Raw genomic sequence first — 21,693 nt, forward strand, 5'->3', positions numbered from 1 at the left:
CCAGCATTAAGAGAAACACACACACATTCTCTGGCTTCAAGGGCAGCACTTTCCCTGAATACATGCTGTTTCCAAAATGGAGGAAGGAGATGGGTCAGATTCCACTGGGTGGAGTTCTCAAACCCAGGATGTTTGCTGGTGTGGGTTTGAGTATCATTCCAAAGACCCCACAATAAAATGCAAGTCAAAATGGAATCCTTTTAAAAAGAAAAAAAAGACATTCAAAAGATGGGGACAAGTTGGGTTTGCCAACAGCTGAAAGGCTACATTAATCCTTGGGTGAAGCTTGGCTTCTGGGGAAAGAGTAAATGGGAAAGTCCCGTCCTAGGCAAAGCAGGGCAGTGTGGCAGGGCCAGAGCTGAGTAAGCCAGGGGAAGGAAGTCCCTTCGCTGCCTGCCCTCTGCCACCCCTGCAGTAGCTGCCCCAGAACTGCACCCTCCCTGGCTCATCTGCTACCCAATGTCCTTGTTGAAACAGCAGGTGTGAGGAGGAATGAGCAGATATGTTGGGGGGAGAGCTATGGGATAAAGGAGAGCCTGCATAGGGAGGGTGGCCATCTGATGTCCCATCTCCCCAGGGACACTTCTGAGCATAAAAGGGGGGTGGGGGTGGGCTGTGAGTAACTGTACCGGAACAACAGGCCTGAACTGGGACCACCCTGGCCAACTGGGATGCCTGGAAATCTTATGCAGAGGGTGCAGGAAGCAAGGTCTGGTTTGAAAACTATGTCCCCGTAGGAAATCCCAGCTCTGCCAAGTCAACAGAGGCTCCCTGGCTTGGCCATGTTTGCACCAGTTTGCAGCCGGTCTCCCAACTTCTTCCCTTCCAACTCTCCTCTGTCAAACACAGCATTCAAAAGAATTCTTAGACAAGTGTGCTGTTTACCCACTCCTCCGAGCCGGCACAATGAAAGCCCTGAATTCAGTCCATGAGGCCTGCTGCAACAGGGAGTGCCCAGGATGGCAAATGGGCCACAAGGCACAACAAGAAGTCCTCGCTCTAGGGCCCTGTCACACGACTGGCCCCAGCTACCGCAGGGCCAGGAGCCAAATCAAAAAAGCATCCTCCACCAGAGGCGGGCACCCCAGTGTTCAGCATGTGAGAGTCGTCCTTTGGCTTGTGTGTCTGTCTGTCTAGGTGGGGGGAAAAGCCAGGGCACAGGGAATGAGCCCAGAGCTGGAGACCTGAGAACCAGGCTCCTCCATCTGAGCACAAGAGCTGCATTGTTTCAGAGCTACCCACGGATGTCCAACCAGGAGGCCAAGACCTCTCAGGAGATTGTGGAGATAGGCAGCCTCTCTCAGTAATTTTCTGAAAACCCTGTAAACAACTCCTGCCCCACTGCAACAACAAGCCTCCAAGCTATGGGTGCCCAAGGGAGCCCCTGAGCGGATGGCCAAGGAGGTCATCACCATAGCTACCAGGTTCTGAGGGCTGGAAAGGGGGCCAATGAATATTCATGAGATTGGGAAGACAAGAGAGAAGAAACCCCTTCTCTGCCAAGGTTAAAGTCAGAGTTTGAAGGGACATCAGGGACAATCCAGTCCAACATTCAGAGGAAACCAAGACCCAGAGAGGGGACTTGCCCAGGCTCCCCCTTGCATTGGCCAACACCAGGATGTATCTTGCTCCTAGGCGAGCTCTCCATTTTCCATGGTGGGCATTCCTTACTGAGAAGGAAGGGTTTCATTCCTTCCAGGTTTTCTGAGCTGGTCCAAGAGGTGAGCCAAGAGGAAAATTCCAATGAGGTCTGCCCTGAGAATGACCTCCAGAGGCGGCTGTTCTCAGGGATGCCAAGCCACGTGCTTGTCTCATGGGCCAAGAGCCCCAGGCAGTCCAGAAGCAACAGGGTCTGGGCTCCTGTCTCACCCCGAACCTGGCAGGTCTCCCTAAAGTCTCAGAGGCTCAAAAGATGGGAGGTGGGCAGAAATCTCCAACTCCATGTTCTTACCCACTCCCACTTTGGTAACAGTGCATAATTTTCTTTTTGAAAGGAAAAGGCAAATCTACATCATCTACATTACCCCCGAAACACCCGGGATCTGGGATGAGGCCCAAGATGCACACAAGGCTGTGGCACATTAGATTCCTACGCAGCCTCTCCATACATTTCCTCTTTTCAAAAGTAGCCCAATCATAGAAGTAACAACTTGGTACAGCCACCCCTCATTAAACAGCCTAAGCACAACTACTCAGTAGCTAAGGAAACGGAGGTTCAGAGAGAATTGGTCACCCACCTTAGGTCAAAGCAAGTCAACGGCAGAGCCTGGATTTGGAGTCTGGTCTGGGTCATTCCAAAGCCAGGACGCACAGCTCTAGGCCGTTTTGCCTCTCTGGCCTGAGAGGCGGGGGCTGGGTCGGCCTACACATCTCCAGTTTCTTAAGTTTCCTGCCAAAGGAGCACGCTCAAAATAAGCGTGTCCTGTTCAAACCCAAAGCACTAAAAGACCAAAAACAATTTACTAGCATCAGAGGGATGGAGAAGCTCCATCTCAGGAAGAGTCTGACTTTTCCCCCAGCCACTTGATCCCAGGAAAGACAGAGAATGAAAAATGAGACAGAAGTCACATTTCACCCTGACCAGCAGATTCCCCAGCTGCATTCTCTGGGCAGTTAGCAAAGGAAGGACTCAGAGCCGAGACAAACATGCCCGTCTTGGGGACTCCGGAAAAGGCTGCCTGACCCCAGACCCAGTGCTTACCTCGCAGCCCTCCAGCCTGGGCAAGCCCAGTCCTCGTGCTTCTCTCAGCACCACGGGCTGCGGGGCCCCCGCGCGCCTTGCAGCCTTGGCCATCACCCAGCTCCACAGGCAGTGCATGGTGAGGGACCTGGGTCCTGGGACCCCGGCAGCCCCGGCCCCTGCTGCCGTGTCCCAGGGAAGAACGAGGCAGGAGGAAGGGAGAGGGGTTTCTGTTTTCATGACTGTACTGAACAGTCACTGTGGCCAAAAATAGTTTGTGCTTGGAGCTGGGGAGTCAGCACATACCTCCCGGAGCAGGTGCTGGGTGTGAGACACACAGGCTCTGGAGGCACTGCTGAAGGGGGCTGGGACATGAGCGCCCCAGACACCCGGGACACCAGGTCACAGACAGAGGTTTTCCCTGCCCCAACGGCCCCCGCCAAAAAGTAGGACTGAGTCATCAAGGAACGGTATCCTCTCCCTCCCCCAAATGAATCATCTGGGGCAACCCCCACCCCCACATGAACTCCAACTGCCCCCCAGTCACTCCAGCAGCTCTCACAGATTTGGGGCTGGGCAGTTTGCACACCCACATGCAGAGCCACACACACCACAGCAGGTCCCTTAAATGGCACATAAGATAGCCATTTAAAATGATGCTAAAAAAAAAAAAAAAAAAAGAACAAAAAAAAGTCAGCTGTCAAAAACTCCCACAACTGTATACCCTGAACACTGACTTTTACTATATGTAAACGAATAAATATACAAATAGTTAAGTGTCTGTCTATTAGTGACTAGAGGGTCATGGGGGTGGAGGAGATGTTTAGGCACTGCAGAGAAAAATGTACAACACGATCCTAAATATGAGAATTTAAATATATATATGTTGTGACCCCAGCTGTGGAGCCAGCATGCCTGGACACCACTTCCTGTCTAGGTGACCTCAGGAAGTGATAACATCACTAAGTCGCAGTTTCCCTGTCTGTATACTGGGAATAAAAACATTGCATGCCTCATAAGATTACTGGGAGGATTAAATGAGATACTCATCAACAAACGGTTACTAACATTATTTTCTTTAATTTCTATACCTCTCACATCTTGAAAATGAACATAGGTATAAATTACTAGGTATTAAGAAAAAACCTGAAAAGCCAAACACCAGTAACTGTCTCTGATTAGGATTACAGATGATTTTTTTTTTTTATTGTCTTTGCTCTCCTACAGTTTCTAATTTCCTATAATAAACATTTATTACTTTCATAATGAGGAAAACGAAAGAGGCTGATAAAAATGAACGCTACGGAGGTAACGGGAGGGGGGCCCAGGGGGTGGGCTCAGCTCAACAATGATCCAGACCCCCGGCCCCAGCCAGGCGTGGCTACGTCAGAGGCCTTTGGCCCCACCCTCACACAGACAAGAGTTCCGCTCACTGATGGGTAAACGGAGGCACAGCGGTCACACCCGGGACCCCCCGGGGAAAGCCAGGTGACCCATCTCCACGGAGCCCCGGGTCAGGGTGGGGGTGGGGTGAGGCGGCAGCCGCAGGAGTGGCTGTCACTGCCATCTGCGGGACTGAGGGTGCTTCTGCGTGCCCCCTCCGCCCGTTAGCAGCGCCGTCTTTCCTCCAGCAACACATTCCCGAGAGCAGGTGGCCCCGATCCTTCAGGCCGCGCCCCCACGGCTGCCACAGGGCGGGGCCCGCGCCTCAGTTTGGGCCAATCGGAGTGCCCCGTCTTCCTAGCCCTGTGATTGGTTCCAGTGCGAGCATGTGCCCAAAGCCAGGCCAATCAGAGCCCAGCCCGGGATCTTCCCGCTACAGTCCTAGGGGAAGGCGCTCCACGCAGGCCAGCGCTGCTAGGTTGGAAGGAAGTGGGGCTCAGCTGCTTGTGCCCTTCCCGCCCGCCACGTGGAGGACGCCAGCCTGAGAAGTGAGCCCTAACAGCATCATCTGAGCCCCTGCAGCCAGACTTCCCCGACCTTTATTACCTCAGCTGATAAAAGTCTCTGTTTTGCTTAAGCCAGCTTGAGGTGAGTGTTGGAACTTGCTACAGAAAAGTTCTAACTAGAAGTAAGAGACCACAGCAGCTTTTACTTGCTGAGTGCTTACTATGTGCCCTGGTATTATGTTATTCATCCATCCCTCCACCCATCAGGAGCTATTGATTGACCCATGTGTGCCAGGCACTTGACTCTGTGCTGGAAATACAAAATGTACAAGACAATAGTCTCTTTCCTTGGGGAGCCTACATTCCCGTGGGAAACAGAGACTAGAAAACAAATTCGACAGTAAACAAAATGTAACTGAAAGTTGTGAATGAGCGCTAAAAAGGAAAAAGCACACTGAGATGAAGTGGTGGGTATGGGGGGCATTTAATTTTAGTCAGGGTGACTTCTCCCAGGAGCTGACCTCTCAGCTCCTGTCAGAGGATGGGAAGGTGCTTGCCATGACTGGGAAGAAATTCCAGGCAGAGGGAACAGAACGCACAAAGCCCTGGCCTAAGACAAGAAACAATCCAGCATCTTGTAGCACTAGAAGAGTGGGAGAGGCAGGAGACTATGTAGAGGTAGAAGGCAGATGCCAAATAGTCCAGGGCCTCGTAGAAAATGAGGAGGGGTTTGGATTTATGTTGAGTGCAACAAGATACTGTCAAAGGATTTTACTTAGAATAGTGAGTTAATCAGATTTGGGTTTTAAGACATTTACTTGTGGCTCATAAAGAATGGAATGAAGTGAGGGGCAAGAGTGGAACCAGAAAGTGACACAAGAGGCTACTGCAGAAGTCCACGCAGGGGTTGGTAGTTAGGACTAGGGAGGTGGCAGTGGTGAAAAGAGAGACACAAATGGATTTGGGACATATATTTGGAAATGGAGCCCATGGGATTTGCTAATCCAGGGTGAGGAAGCAGAGAGAGTAAAAAAATGACTCCTGAGTTTCTAGCTAGAGCAACTGACAGATGAGTAAACAAGCTCACAGAAGTTAAGGGACTTATCCAAGGTCACGCTGTTGGCACGTGGCAAAGCCAGGATTTTGCCTGCCTCCAAAGGCCAGGTTCTGGGCCATCTACTTCCAGAGGTCACAGTCTTAAGCAATCCTGCATTCCAACCAGAGAATTTTAGCCTACCCAAAGGCAGACATAGCTAGAAGCAGGGGCCACTGGAATTTATGAGCAGAAGTATTCGAAAAAAGAAGGATAATGAGAGAAGAGACTCTTGCTTTTATAAGAATTAAAACAGTGTGGTACAGTGTTGACACAAAAATTTCCCAATGATATGTGGCTGGTCAGATCTGTTCTAGGGCTGTCTGGCCTTTGAGGAGGCTTCTAGAGGAAGAACCAAACAAAGCTGACAGCCCAGGAGCTGGGGAGCCCCAAGGAGGCTCAGGCGCACACTTAAGCAAAGCCATTTCATGGCAGAGCTGCAGGCACAATGCTCTTGTCCAAGGCCAGTGATAAAAAGTCTGTTATGAACAGAAGCCAGAGGCAGCTCAGGAGCCTGGCTCCCAACATGCCCGGGCCTCAGTCGGCCATCAGCAGCCAGTTAGCCTTCCCTCCCCAGAGAGTCCTGCAGATCCACCTTCACTGGCGCGGATGAGAGTTCCTGAAACATCCTTGGCCCAAGAAACAAAAACTCTCTAGATAATCGTATTCAAATTCAGTCATTAAACAAGGACACATACCATGTGCCAGGCACCAGGAATAGAGCAATGAACAAAATAGCTGGGTCCCCACCTGCGAGGCGCTTCCAATCTAGTCGGTTTTCGCTGATCTTAGGAGCCCAGAAATCCAAAGCATCAAGGGGATGGGCTCAATGTTGAAAATACCAAGTAGTACAGAGGTAGGCAAAACATGCTTATGACTTTCCAGACTTCTAGAAACCAGAGGCACCTCCATCCCTACAAAGCTTACATGTGGGAACTTTGGCTCAAGATCAGAAAAATAAATTACTTCATCAATTGGAGAAAGTGATATATGTAAGTTCTATAAGGACAGGAACTCATGTTCAGCATCTAGAACAGGACCTGGCATGTAAGAAGTGCTACGTCAGAATCTCGGCGAGCCCTAGTCCGCGCAGCATCCCAAAGCCGCTCTCGTGGCCGCCTACAAGCTAGTGTTGATCCGGCATGGCAAGAGCACCTGGAACCTGGAGAACCATTTCAGCGGCTGGTACGATGCCGACCTGAGCCCAGCAGGGCATGAGGAGGCAAAGCGTGGTGGTCAGGCGCTGCAAGATGCTGGGTAGATTTGACATCTGCTTCACCTCAGTGCAGAAGAGAGCAATTTGGACCCTATGGGCTGTGCTGGAAGCCATTGACCAGATGTGGCTGCCAGTAGTGAGGACTTGGCGCCTCAATGAGCGGCACTATAGGGGTCTGACTGGCCTCAATAAAGCAGAAACTGCTGCCAAGCATGGCGAAGCCCAGGTTAAGATCTGGAGGCGCTCCTATGACGTTCCGCCACTGCCAATGGAGCCTGACCATCCCTTCTACAGTAACATCAGTAAGGATTGCAGGTATGCAGACCTCACTGAAGATCAGCTACCTTCCTGTGAGAGTCTGAAGGACACTATTGCCAGAGCCCTGCCTTTTTGGAATGAAGAAATAGTTCCCCATATCAAGGAGGGGAAGTGGGTATTGATTGCAGCTCATGGCAAGAGTCTTCAGGGCATTGTCAGGCATCTGGAGGGTCTCTCTGAAGAGGCTATCATGGAGCTGAACCTGCCCACTGGTATTCCAATTGTCTACGAGTTGGACAAGAACTTGAAGTCCATCAAGCCCATGCAGTTCCTAGGAAATGAAGAGACTGTGCATAAGGCCATGGAAGCTGTGGCTGCCCAGGGCAAGGCCAAGAAGTGAAGGCAAGCTGGCAGACTACTATCCCAAGAATCACCCTCCCTGCCCATCCCATTCCTCTACACCTGTACCCTACACTTGTCACACTCACCACATCCGTAGGCATTTTGAGTTGTAGCTACAGATGGGGACCAGTGGCTCCCATTTTCATTTCAGTTATTTATTTTCCTGCACCCACTCCAATCATACAATCTAGTCAGAATGGCTCCTCTGGGGCATGGGTCCTCAGTCCAGGGCCTAGCTAGTGACCCTGGGGTTTCTGTGAGTGGTGTGTTTACTAAGAACCTGCTAAAGCATGAGCTAGGAAGGAACCATGCTAAGGTGTGACCAATGAGAGGAAGCAAGAGCATCTATTCCTGTCCCTGCGAGCCTGTACTGTTCTATAGTCGGTCACTGGGGGGCTCTAGTCATTCCAGTGGAGGATGAATGTAACCTGCATGGTGATTTAAAAAAAAAACAACAACTTATTTCCTCCCTGACCCCAGAGGAGCTGGCTCCAGAAGGTTGGGATGAACCCTGAATGTTTACGTGTTACATTTACTTTTACAAAATATATATAAACAATACAAAAACCATTCTAGGGTCTCTAGTGGCAGTTGAAATAATAGTTCCACATGTGGTCATCAGCAGAAAAGCCATTCCTTTCACCACTGTGGGGTTAGCTCCTTGACTTCTAAGGCGGGTAGGAGGAGTCCATCCTGCTGTGTATTTTAGAATCCCTCTCTCCACTGTTTTGTGACAGTGAAATGCCTCTTGATCATGTCCAAATGTGTCTTTCACTGTGTCTGATTTCTGAATCATGTCCTGGTTGCCTGGCCCTACCACTTGGGCTCAGTACTCAGTTTGGCCATAACTATACTAAATCTTTTTTCCAGATCAGTATAATAAGGGAGTGATGTGCAATAAAAGAAAAGAAAAAAAAAGTGCTAAGTCCATATTGGGTGGATGGAGGGATGAATGGATGGAGAGGGAAAAACACAGAAGCAGGCCCTTAGCTCTGTATCTTGGCACATTTTATGCTTTCCTCCCTTCAGGCCCCATCAGTCAGCTCTACATGAGGGCTCTTTGCAGACATGTACATCCAACCACACTAAGCCCCCCAAGTGCAGGACTATTTTATTCATCACTTACTCCCCTGTGATAATTAGCTGGGTGCCTGGCACAGGGTAAGTGATCAATGGATGTAGAATGAATGGATGTAAAGGAGGGAGGAAAAAGAGGACAGAGAGAGAGCAGGAGAGACGCAAGAAGGTTAATTCAGTTACATAACTGCATACGGTAGTCCCAGGCTGGGCTATTCTCGGTTAGTTGTCAGATGGCAAAGTCATGTGGGAGGAGGCCAGGCTTTGGAGTCACAAGGACCTGAGTGAATTTGGCGCTGCCATCAGCTTGCTGTGTGATGTTGACAAGTCACTCAACTTCTCTGAGCCTCAGTTTCCCCATAGTGCCTCCCCCTCCAACTCCAGGGTATTAGGATGATATAAATAAAAGGCTAGCCTTCTAGTTTGCTCCCTTCCTTCTCTCCTGAGTGTTGGGGGACACAGGCATGCCCATCCACTGCTCAGACCTCCATTTCCCCATCCTGGGGAAAGCTCTGTGCCCAGCTCCCAGGATCTCAATTCCTCATTACCAAGGCAGTCCGGGCTGCTCAGTCTGACACATCTGCACAGATTCCTCCATAAGGCCAGGCAAGGGTGTATGTCTGCATCTTGAGGAGACTCCCAGTTGCCAAAGAGCAAGGCTATAGAGCAGCCAGGCTGCTGCCTCCCAAAGGGAGAGGTTGGGAACCAACAGGAAGAGGGATGGGAAGAGAGGCTAGGAGGGAGAGGGACAGGATTCATGCAGATGAAAGCTACACCCTAGGAGCCAAATACCAGTTCATTTTTCTGGTTCAGATCTTACCTATTCTCCCCCCACACTGCTGAGGCCCAGCTATGCAGCCACTCCCAGCCAGTGGGCTCAGAAATTTCTAGGAACTAAGACGATGGCAGAAATCAGATAGCTCTTTTCCTCACCTCCAAGAGAAGGCCTCATTTTAAGTATGGGCATTCCAGACAGAGAAGAGGGGAAAAAGAAACTTGCCCAGTCAGGGCCACAGTGAAATACCCCTTACCAGACCTGCCTGCGTCTTCAGCTCAAAAAACACCACCAGCAAGAGCTTAACCAGGGGAACCTGGGTGTAGACTGTGGCATCTGCCCTAGAATCCCAGGTGCTGCAGCACACCCCTCTCCCCGCTACAACTGACCCCGGCCAGCACTTGCCACTTCCGTTAACAATGTCCAACAAGGAAACTGCTGAAGGGGAAAAAAAATGGCTCCATGCCAGCAGTCTCTGAAATCATTTCCCCAGCTGCAGCCAGAAATGAAGCTGTGATTTCTTTTTCTTTTTTAAAGCTGTGGAACCTGAGGTTGCTGGAAATAGCCATCGTGTGTGACTCCAGATGTTGGGGAGCAGGGGAGTGTCTGCCTCTGAGCTCGCTCTTGTGCTCATTCCTTCGTTCCTAACTTCGTTCCTAACTCCTCTAACCCTCCTCTACCAGGTGCTCCTCATTCCCCCACCAACCTCTCACTTGTCCCCAGGATGAATCCGGCCATCTCACTATTAGTAGTTTTATCTTCCTTAACAACAAATCCGATCCATTCTCCCCTCTCTGTCATACACACACCAGATACTTCTATCAGCTACCCATCATCCTCCAGATAAAACGCCAACCCCTATCAACACACGAGTGGCCCTTTTAATAACACTTCCGATGAGGATGGTACCAGCATCCTCACACCTCAGGGTCTCAGCATGTACTGTTCCCTCCATCTGGTGCGCCCTTCCTCTTCCTATCCGCCTAACTCAGCTCTCAGGGAAGCCTTCCCTGGTATTGGTCTTTCCCTAACTAAAGTGGGTTTGCCCCCACAGACTCCAAGCTGGCTTCCATTAGGGCAGCTGGTGCCCAGCTCTAGAATCACATGTTTTGGCCCTGCCTCACCCAAGCCCGGGAGCTCCTGGGGCCAGGGACAGTATCGTTAGCCCCCCAGCTCTCAGCATAGGGCCCACTCCCTGCAGGCTCTAGGCCTGCACAGTCCAATATGGCACTAGCCATATGTTAAAACTAAAATTAATTAAAATAAAATTTAAATTTCAGTTTCTCAGCTGCACTGGGCACATTTCAAATGCTCAATAGCCACACGTGGCTAGTGGCTACAACACTGGCTAAAGCAACACAGAACATTTCATTGTTGCCGGAAGCTTTACTGGACAGCGCTGCTCTAGAGAAAGTTCTCGTGTCTGGGCAAATATAAGAAGGCACCACCCAAGCTGTTCTCAGCATCCACAGATGAAGGAAGGAAGGCAGAATCAGAGGCTGCACAGGACAGAAATGCCCGCAGCATACTCTGGAGCTGCAGAGGCCGAGATCTGGCACACGTGGGAAGAACAGGAAACAAGTGCAGGGTCACTTCATTCATACCAGAAACCTGCTACCCAGCAATCGCCCTGTATCCACATCCAGTTCCATCCCCCTTCTTCACCCAGCAGAAAGGCATTATTAGGTCCTGGAAACTTTCCGACCACAAACACTATCCAACTGAAAGACAAAAGCTGAAATAACATTTAGATAACTCCAAGGGACTGACCCCAGAAAGGCAGTACTGAAAAGGAAGGAGACTACATACACATGTGGGCTGCACACACACCTGATGTGTGCGTGTGCTCCTGAGGGCAACTTGGGGCCCAGCTGTGAAGCCATGAGGAGCCTAGGTCAGCAGAGAACGCAGACAGGCTGCAGGGACAAATGCCACCATGCAAAGAGCAGCCCTGGGGCAAGTCATATTGGGGGACCAACTGGCTTGACACTCAGGTCCTTCAGCACTGACCACTGACAGCTTAGCAAAAAGAACCTGCTCTGCTGCTTGGATTTGGACCCCTAAAAATAAACCCCTACAGACAGACAGACACCTGAGAAAGAAATACCCCAAATTATGTATGCCAGTTTGGATATATTATGTCCCCAGAAAAAGCCATGTTCTTTAATGCAATCTTCTGGGGGCAGATATATTTAGTCTTGATTAGGTTGGAACCTTTGGATTAGGTTGTGTCCATGGAGATGTGACCCACCCAACTGTAGGTGATAACTCTGATTAGATTATTTCCATGGAGGTGTGACCCGGCCATTCAACATGGGTCTTAATTAAGTCACTGGAGTACTTTAAAAAGAGCCACACAGGCCCAGATGCTTGCTACAGCCAAGAGAGACATTCTGGAGACAGCCATCGAAAGCAGACTTTTGCTGACACTTTACTCTGGAGAAGCTAAGAGAGAACAAAACGCCCAAAGAGCAGTATTTTGAAGAAGGCACAGGAGCTGAGAGAGGAGCTGGAACACAACCCAGGATCAGCAGATGCCAGCCACGTGCCTTCCCAGCTAACAGAGGTTTTCCGGACGCCATTGGCCTTCCTTCAGTGAAGGTATACTTGAGTTGATGCCTTAATTTGGACATTTTCATGGCCTTCAGACTATACATTTGTAACCAAGTAAGCCCCTTTTATAAAAGCCAACCCATTTCTGGCATTTTGCATAACAGCAGCATTAGCAAACTGGAACATTATGTCTACAGCCCAGCATCCATCCCACAGTAACTTCATTCATTCCTCAGCTACTCCTTCACCAGGACCCCCCCAGGCACCCCCCAGGCACAGGTTCTCAACCTCACTTAGGTGCTGGACCTTAGAAAACTACCAAGACATCACCACAGGCATCTATGTATGCAGGTGGGCAGCCATTCATAAGATATTTTCAGGAAACCTTAACTAAGCTTTTGTACTATTGAAGAATGAGGTAGATGTGTATGGACTAACACAGAGATGAGATTGAGACTAAAAACCTGTAGAATGTTATATATTATTTGGTTCCATTTTAGTAGACAAACAGAAAGGGGAACAAAATGTGTATGTGTCTATTTAAATGATTATAAAATGCATGAAAAGCTCTGGCAGGGACCCCTACTAAGCTGTTAACCACAGAGTTTGTTTTTGAGAAGTGGAAGAGGAAGGCGGGCCTTTGCTTTCTTATTTTATAACACCTCTGTATTCCATTTGGTATTGGGAAAAAAACGTTTAACTCGCATTTCTCATTGTCCATGGATTTGTGTTTGCTTCCTACTCACTTCTCATGTGGACTAGGAAACGGTGAAGAGACACAAGGAAGATTTGTCCAAAATCCTTGGGAGAAAGGCCTGAACTTGGAGGGAGGGAGAGGTGAAAGATTATCATTTCATCTGTGCTGGAGAACTTGCTCCAGCTGCTGGACTCAAACATTACGTAGGAGCCCAGTGGGAAAACCACTGAGTTATGAAATCCTTTCTGAGGGAGGAGTGGTCATAAATGCTGTAGGAAAACAGACACATCTGACTACCAGACAAAGCCACTATTTGGAGGGGATGGGGGACGGGGCACTGTTCCATGGGGCCTCCCTGCACCACTGACCTGACATAACATCTCTCCCTCCAAGCTCCTTAGCTCCTTAGAAGAACACACCTTCTGTGGAAAGAAAGGACTTAAAAATGATCTAATCCGATCCTGTCATTTCTCAGGTGTATCAACAGGCCCAGAGAGATGAAGTAACTTGGCAGAGGGGCCTACTCTAGATACCCGTAACACCCTGGGGTCCTGCCTGTTACCCACACCTGGGAAGCCGCTGTCACAGGTACTCAGGTCATCTTGCTTCCACCAGACACATGCTCTGAGAGGCAGTGGGTACCTGTGGCACACCTGTGGTGCCCATGGAGTAGCGGGCCTGCAGAGACCATGCTGCAAATTCTAGCAGGTGGACGTGGTATGGTGCTTATAATTCTTGCCTGGGAACAGACGAGCCACCACCACGACTTCCCAGCCTCCCACACCCCCTGTGAGTCCCTCCTTGGCCTGGTGCTGCTTTTTGGTCCAAATCTCTGCCCCCCAGAGAGCCATAAAGATCCTTTCCCACTTCTTGGGCCAGGTTTCTGCAGATCCTGACGGGTTCTAACTCCTTTCTAAAGCTGGCCAGAGGGAACCCCTCTCCCCATCCTGGGGCTGTGCTGTGATGGCATCAGCAGGACCTGGCACTCCTCCCACGTAGTGTGAACCGAGCTGTCCCACTGGTGCTTCCCAAGCCATGGGAGGGCTAGGGCACTGGGGCAGGCCAGGAGGCAAAGGCCACTTGGCTTCCAGCCAGGGAGCAGGACCTGTTTGGATACAGCAGAGGATGCCCCATCCCACAAAGGCCTGGGCATCCTGGACGGGTTCCTGAGGCAGGACCAGAGCAGGCTGGACCCAGGGCCCTGCTCCACAGCAACTGCTCGGCACCACCAGGGAGCACGGCCTCTCCTCTTCCTCTCTGGGTCTCATCCTGTGTGCCTGGGGAACACACAGTGAGGGTGGGGAGAGGGGGTCCTGACTATCTCCTAACCAAGTACAAGTTCAGGAAAATATGTGTGCAGTTTGTCTGGTCTAAGGATGACTGGAATGAGAGTCTCTCTTTCAGCCCTGGCTGAAAACAATCAAAAACTGTTCTGACTGTTTTCTTGCATTTTTAGGGCAATTTGGAACATCAGTAGAAATTCAACTTAACAATTTCATTTCCAGGATTTTTTCCCTACACAAACGCAGAGGTGTACAAAGATGTTCTGGGGATGTTGTTCGTAATCACAGAACATATAGATGATTAAAGGGAAGAAGCAGGTTGCAGAACCAAATGTCTAGTCTAATTCTGTGCGTGCAAAGAAGGATAATATACACAAAGCCATGAGACGCCTAGAAAGTGTCCGGAAGGATAAGCAGAGACCGTTACCTGTGGCTACTCCTGGGAAACGGGGAGGCAGGGATTTCTTTCACTTTCTCTCCTTGATTGATGGACTTTGTATTTTGTTTTGTTTTTGCTTTAAAATGAATGCATACTTTCGAAAAAAAACTAACTTTTTAATAGTTCGCAGGACTTTTTGGCAAAATAGGTGATTCTAGGACTAGGGCAGGGAAAATACAAGATGAGTCTATACACATCTGGTAGTGCCCGAAAGTAAGGAGTGCTAAAACACACTCACACACAAGGATGGGGCATGTCAAAGGCAAACAGGATCCAACCTGAAAGAGCTCCCGGTAGACAAAGCTGGAACAATTTGAGCACAAAATAAATAACACAGTACTGGATTAAAACCCAAAGTATAAAACAAGTACACATAAGTCTAAACTGATATAATTAAATAACTGTATAAATAAATAAATTGGGGAGAAGTAACAACTCTTTCCTACGGAAGAATTCCAAATAACATGCATAGGCCCTCCCCCTACCCCGTCCTGAGGGTGGGCTACACTTGCTGACTGGCTTCTAAATAGAGGCAAAGGGAACAAAAGTAACTTTACAGGGGAGGAACCTGGGAACACTACATTAGCTGAGCGAGGAAGGTGAACCCCCCAGTGGTGTCACGTGGATACCAAGTACCCCCGATGTGATGTGTGTCACGGGCACTTCGCCTGTATTGCTTTCTTTCCAAAAACCCATAACCCCAACAAACACCACCTGCCGCTGGATTGGGGAACATTCTGCAAGACACCTGGCCTCAAGGCTGCCGAGGTCATAAAAACTTAAGAAAGACTGAGGCACTGTCCCTGGAGGCTGGGGAGGCATGACAACAAGGGCGGCCTGGTACCTGAATCATCCTGGAACAGAAAGAAGACACTCATGGAAGAACCGGTGAAATCCAAATCAAGTCTGGAGTTATAGAAGGTACCAGTGCTATCTGCTTAGTGTTTACAAAAGTACCGAAGCAACGCAGAATGGTAACTGAAGGAAACCAGGTGAGGGTATAGATGGGAAATCTGTCAATCTAAAATTATTCTAAAATAAAAAAAGTTTTAAAAAAAGAAAAAAAAAAACAAAACCAGTGGTTACAGTGAGATTCAGAAGTCAAAGGATTCTCTCTCTGAAATCAACTTTGGAGAGGAATCTGTTTTTATGATAGCTGGAACTTTAGCTGCTTCTAAAATTTACATTGGTCTTTGATGGGCAGAACTTCTAGAACCAATTCTGACTGAAACCACACAGGACCCATCAGAGCCTAGGGGGAGGGGGTGTGGGTGTCAGCCATCAGCATCCAAACAACTGCATGGGTTAAGAAACAATAAAACAGACCCCCACCCCCTGGGCCCCTCCTTCGCTGTGCTCCCTCCCCAGCAAGGAGAAACTCCAGAGCCCCGACCCCCAGGAAGGCAGGACCTGCCCCGGTCAGAAGGGGTTTTACTAAAGGATACGGCCTATTCTGTCAGAATACTCCTGCCCTGGCCTGAGAGATGGGGGAAGGAAAAAAGAACTTTTGAGAAAGTAAGTCTCATGATTCTTAAAACCCACACAGAAAGCTGTCAGGCCTACTGCGCTCCTGCTCCCCGCTCCCTCCAACTTCATTTCCCCACACCCTGCTGGGAGGAGAGCTCTGGGAATCCTCTGTACAGCTGAGGGGTGGGAGGCTGAGGCCCAGTCTCCCCATGCAAGCCCTGGGCCAACTGCCCCATCACTCTGGATTTAGAAAACTGCCCTTGGCCAGCCCCTGCTCCCGGCCTTCCCATCACTCCCCACGCGCTGATTTAGAGCTGCCACCATGCACAAGCCTCCAGTGCTCTCTGCTGGGTCTGCCTCTCACTGGGGAGTAACAGCAGCTGAGGATGGGTGGGGAAATTGCCTTAACTTCCCCTCCTCCATCCCAGTGAATGCCACCAGGCCTCTAACCACTTCATCCTCCAAAGCAGTGCTTGGACTATTCCCCCATTTTACACAGAGGGAAACCAAGGTTCGGGGAGGTGAAAGGGTTTGCCCAGGTCCCCAGAGCCAGGCTGAGAACCCAGGCTTTCCCAAGAGTGAAGATTTGGAGAGTCAGGTCTGGGGGTGCATCCAGCTCTGCTCTCCATTGACCCTGGGACCCTGGGTGAGTGACTGCACCCCACTGAGGTCCCCTTCCTCAGTTGTGAAATGAAAGAAATGGCAGCTGCGTCATAGGGATGCTGGGACGCTCAAATGAGACCAACACATGTAAAGATGCAGCACTGCATCACAGGCTGTGTTTTTGCTGGCTTTGAAGGTCTCTGTGGAGGTTATTGGTGCAGTCCTATAACCTGAATGAAGACTCCCACCGAAGGGCAGCTTGGGCTCCTGGAAGCACAGTCCCTGAATAAAGGAGCCATTGGTACAGTCAGAAGGTGCCCCAGGCCTCCTGGTTACCCTGATTCCCCCACTTTGCCCACCCCCAGCCTTCCCGGCGAAGGCCCTCTCCCCTCGGGCACCAACTCTCCTGGGGCTATTTCCGGAGGCTGACTCAGCAGCTGGGCCTATCTGGGGATGGTGGCTTTTGGAGGCTGTGGGTCCTATAGTGGCCTTGTCAGGATTTTAACTGAATACCAAAACTCCTTCAATAAACATATTCATCCATCTATCTATTTCAATCAAACAGATGCTGTATCAGGCCCAACACTCATTGGGAATACTGTGGCAAACAAATCCGACCAGGTAGGTCTACCTCAAGAAGCGTGGATTCCATCAGAAGAGCCAGACAGACCCTTTACAACAAGTAAGTTAGATAACTTTGGAAAGTGGAGCCACTGAGAAAATAAACTAATAGTTTATTATTTTGTACTGATAGAGAAGCAAGGTAGGAGTGATCTGTGGATTAGATAATCCGGGAAGACTACTTGGAGGAGGTGACAGTTGCCCTGATCCTAGAATGATCCATGGGATGAATCAAGGAAAGAGCACTCCAGGGAGGGGAACAGCAAATGCAAAGGCCAGATCAGAGCCAGCAAAGGAGTGAGCAAGATGAGGCCAGAGAGAGGCGGCAGGGACTACAGAGTGTAAAGCATCTGGCTTTTATCCTGAGGGAAATGGGCAGCACTGAAGAGCTCTAAGCAGGAGAGACACGATCCAATTTATGTTTCTGGATGGTCACTGTCTGCTGTGTGGAAAATGGATAAAGAGGGTAAACGATAAAGCAGGGAGACTAGTGAAGCAGCTACTGCAGGGTTTTGAGCAAAGAGAAAATGGACCACAGTGCTAGTGGTGGAGACGGAGGAAGGAGGACAGGTCAGCAATGTTAGGGGGCTGAGCCCACAGGCTTGCTGCAGGATGGGACATGAGAGTAAGAACAAGGGAGGAATTGAGCACAATCTGGGTTTGTAGCTTGAGCAACTAAGTGGATAATTGTACAATGGTACCTTTTACTGAGAGGGGCAGGCAGGCTGAGGAAAAAAACGTGTGTGTGTGTGTGTGTGTGTGTGTGTGTGTATGTGTGTAAGGGGATATTAATAACCATGGGGCCGACATGGTGGTTTTTGAGCTGCCTTATGCTCTCCCAGTGAAGAGATCACTGGGCAGCCGGAGGCACTCCTGCTTTCTCATCCTGGCCCCTTCAATCCCACAGGGCTGCCCATGGACTTCTGACTAGCCCACTGCCCCAGCCCTCCATGCCAGGCAGCATCCTGGTTCCCGATTCCCATCTGGCTTTTGGGCTAGGATACAAGCGAGCTTGCCCCTCATTTACCACCCAGCTCTGATGCCTAGCATGTGCCTTCAAGATTCAAACACCACCTGACTCACTACCTGCTCCGCCTTGGCCTGGCTGGAGGACCCCTGTCCCGGCTGCTCAGGGGCCACTTCTCTCTGGCTGCCACCACACAGCTGTCCGGGAGCCAAAGCAGCCCCTGCTGCTGGCCCTCAAGGTACCAGCTTCTGCCCTGGGAACACCTCGCTCCTCTCTCAAAGCAGGCAGGTGGAAGGTCCCCTGCACATTTCAGAGCTCTGGAGACCTGAGGAAGAGCCCTCAAGGGGCTGAAGACATCTACTGAAAATGTCCTTGGGCCAAGAAAAGAAGTTTGGATTGCAGAGGACATGGGTCTGAATCTCAAGCCTGTTCCTGTCCCTAGCTCTGACCCCTTGAGTCCCTCAGCTTCGCTGAACCGGTGGCCCTCTTCTGAAATGCTGGACGAGTCACTCCACTGGTCCGGGCCTCGGTGTCCTTCTGCATACTAGAGACCTGACTGTGAGGAGAAGCGGCTTTCCATCTGCTCCAAAAGCCCTGAGACCTTACGGAGAGAGGAGGGTGGGGAAGGGGTCAGGGTCTGAGATGACAATTCTTCACAGCCACCAAGTCCATGATTACCAGTCTGTATCCGTGGAGTAGCCAGTGCATGTCTGTACGCCTTCTCGTATGGCAGAAACTGTCAGGCAGGTGGGCGGGTGAGGAGGTGGATGGAGCTACGGGGCTCACTATACCTGGGTGTGTGCAGGTGTGCACCTGCCTGTCAAGGCTCAAGGAAACTCTCCTCACAAAGCAGCTTCCCTCAAGCTCCACGTCCCCAGCCCCTCTCCGCCAGCTTCTTCAAGGCCGGCCCATGCCATGGATAGAGGGCCTGAAGTGCCAGCAGTGTCGGGTGCCCAGGGCTCACAGCTCTGTGCTCCCATGGGTCTCCCCCACCCCCCTCACCCCACCCATGACAGGAACCAGCCAGAGGCTCCGACTGGAGCAGACATGGGAAAAGAGGAGGGGCCTGGTTCAGCCTTTTATGTTCCTATTGCTTCCCGTCAGGGAATCTCTCGGAGGGAAAATTCCAAAGGATACAAGTAGCGTCATAAACAATAATATTAACCACTGTGCCATACATAATAGCCAAAGATTGGAATTAACCTCTGTATCCAACAACAGAGGAGTTCAGTAAGTGTCAAAACATGGGGAAAACGTGTTGGTTAGCACGTTAAGTGAAAAAGAGCTGGACGTAATTTATTCAGGCTGGTTTAAAACAGTGCTGTCCCACAGAAACAGAATCTAAGCCACATATGTAATTTTCAATTCCCAGTAGCCATATTTTCAAAAAATAAAATCCAGATATATAGGAAATTAATTTTAGTAACATTTTATTTAGCCCAAAATACCTAAAATAGTGTCATTTCAACATATACTCAGTATAAAAAGTTTAACTTATTTTGCATTCTTTTTTCTATACCAAGTCTTTGGAATTGGCACCTCCTTCAATGTATAGCATATCTTTAGAATTACAGCACATCTCAGTTTGGATTAGTCACATATAAAGAGTTTACTAGCCAGTAACTACCATATTGGACAGCACAGGTCTAACCCATTAGACATTTTTAAAGACCTATATATTTTAGGAAAAAAAAAAAGGCTTGAAGGAAATATATTAAAATCTTACTGATCACGAATTTTTTCTGAGTGGTAGGGATATGAGTGTGATTTTTTTCCCTTCTATTTCTCTATTTTCCAAAGTGTCTATATATGATTAGTTCATTCTGTTCTTTATATTTGAGAACAGAAGTGAGATTTTTAAAACCTGACTGGGTGAACCAGGCCTGCCAGGCTTAGGTTTGTTGCCACTCCACAAGAGCTGTCCTGTGTCCCTATTCTCTGACATAGACCATGCTCTCCTTATGATACTGATTGGTAGCTGGTGGGTGGGTGGGTAGGATGGTGGTGGGAAGAGGGCAAACAGTATACTTATAGCAGTTAGAAGAGAAAACTAAACTCAGACTGCTGTGTCCAAAACCACTTACTAGCTGTGTGATTTTAAACAAGTTACTTAACCACTCTGTGCTTTAATTTCTTCAAGTAGACAATGGCAATAATGATAGTAACTCCCTCCTAGGAGCTTGTGAGATTACCATATAAAGCCTTTAGCACAGTCTGTCACACAGCGATGCTTCCAGAAATGCTGGCCCGTTTTGAAGGACGAATGAATGGAGGGCGTGGTCAGGCTGCCCAGACTTATAAGGCAATAGCACCCAGGGCACTCGCTGGAGCCACAGTTATCCTGGGTCCCTTCTGGCTGCTGCTGCTCCCCCATGCCCCTTCCCTCCCCCCCCCCCCCCACCCTGCAGTGGAGACCATCACCCCTCAGGCTTAGCCAGGGGTACATTAGCCCTTGGAGTTGTGTATGGTCTCTTTGCTTCCTGATTCATTGACCGCTCTCCCCACCACCACCCCAAATGGCCTTGGCCGTGCCTGCCCCACACGCTGGCCTGAGCCCCGGCGCACGTACCCGCACCACCTCCGGCCTCACGTTGAAGGTGTACAGCCAGTCGCTGAAGCGGGGGTAGCTGTTGAGCTCCGAGGGCCTCTCGCCGGGAGCCACGCTCAGCTTGCACTGACGCTGCTTGCAAATGTACCGGACCAGCTTCGCCTGCAGGAAATCCAGGAAGGAAAAGGCTGAGTTCATTCATTGCATGTGCGTGTGGCTGCCCCAAGCATGCTACAGGGGTGCTCAACCAGACGCCAGCTGCATCATGAAAGGAAGGTGCCTGCTGGATTCCCCTTCGCTGCCACTCAGAGAGCAGTGAAGCAGGAAACGGGGAGTTGGAGGAGAAGGGTCTGGGAGAGCCGTCAGGAAGCCTGGATACCCCTGAGAGCCCCTTACTGCACCCCAAGTCTAGCTGACACTGCCACGCCCTCAGTGAGTAAATGAGCAGTCCCTTCTGAGCAGAGAACAGAGTTCAAATAGAAGGGCTTCCTGCCTAGGTGGGGAGGGGCTGCTACTGACCAAGTAGAAGACGGGGGTTTGGGAACGAAGGGTTACCTTCCACCTAGGTTGCTTCTAGCCGAGGATCAGACTACCTGGGGTGGGACCTAGGGGCTCAGTCACACACTAGCTCTGTGACCTTGGACAAGTTACATACCCCTCCGGAAAACTTCAGCTGCCTCCTCCAAAAATGGGGATAATGGTAGACCCTCCCTGCCTCGAGGAGATTGAGAGGATTAAATCAGAAAATCCTCGTGAAGCGCTCAGCACAGGCCTGGCACACGGTGAGCCACAAGTGTGGGCTGTTGAGCTGGAGCAGTTTGGGGTCAGGACCCAGTCTGAGTCCTGGATCAGGTTTTTGGGGATCCATACCCAGAAAGGTGTGCAAACGTAGGCGTCTGAGTCTGTGCATTTTCCAGGGGTAGGATATCTAAAGCTTTCAGAAGACTTAAAAGACTACAACTGCAAATAAAATAAGTTTAAACTTGACTATAAGGACAGCCTAGCCTAAGCCAGCCTGGCGTTCTTTTTGATCAACACCAAACTGTGGCCAGGTGCCTGGTCTGTACTGAGGAAGGCAGGTGTGGAAGGGGCATGGCAAGGGCTGATTAAAAAGAAGGGCAGGAA

At 50.0% G+C, this 21,693-nt stretch overlaps 2 protein-coding genes across 10 annotated transcripts in view; one reads left to right on the forward strand and one right to left on the reverse strand.

The window, feature by feature from the left end:
* KSR1 (kinase suppressor of ras 1) overlaps nt 1–21,693 on the reverse strand; it is a 170,322-nt gene that overhangs the window by 61,878 nt on the left and 86,751 nt on the right. For all 9 annotated transcript variants that reach the window (XM_037809518.1, XM_037809510.1, XM_037809512.1 and 6 more), the window contains exon 2: nt 20,590–20,730. In XM_037809518.1, coding sequence (XP_037665446.1) covers nt 20,590–20,730 — 141 coding nt within the window. The remainder of the gene's footprint in view (nt 1–20,589; nt 20,731–21,693) is intronic.
* LOC119513751 (phosphoglycerate mutase 1-like) lies at nt 4,029–7,536 on the forward strand. The gene is given in 4 exon segments (XM_037809185.1): nt 4,029–4,168; nt 4,292–4,391; nt 6,756–6,919; nt 6,921–7,536. Coding segments are annotated over 4 exon segments (1,020 nt in total).

This window comes from Choloepus didactylus, chromosome 18 (genome assembly GCF_015220235.1).
Source record: "Choloepus didactylus isolate mChoDid1 chromosome 18, mChoDid1.pri, whole genome shotgun sequence".
Classification (NCBI taxonomy): domain Eukaryota; kingdom Metazoa; phylum Chordata; class Mammalia; order Pilosa; family Megalonychidae; genus Choloepus; species Choloepus didactylus.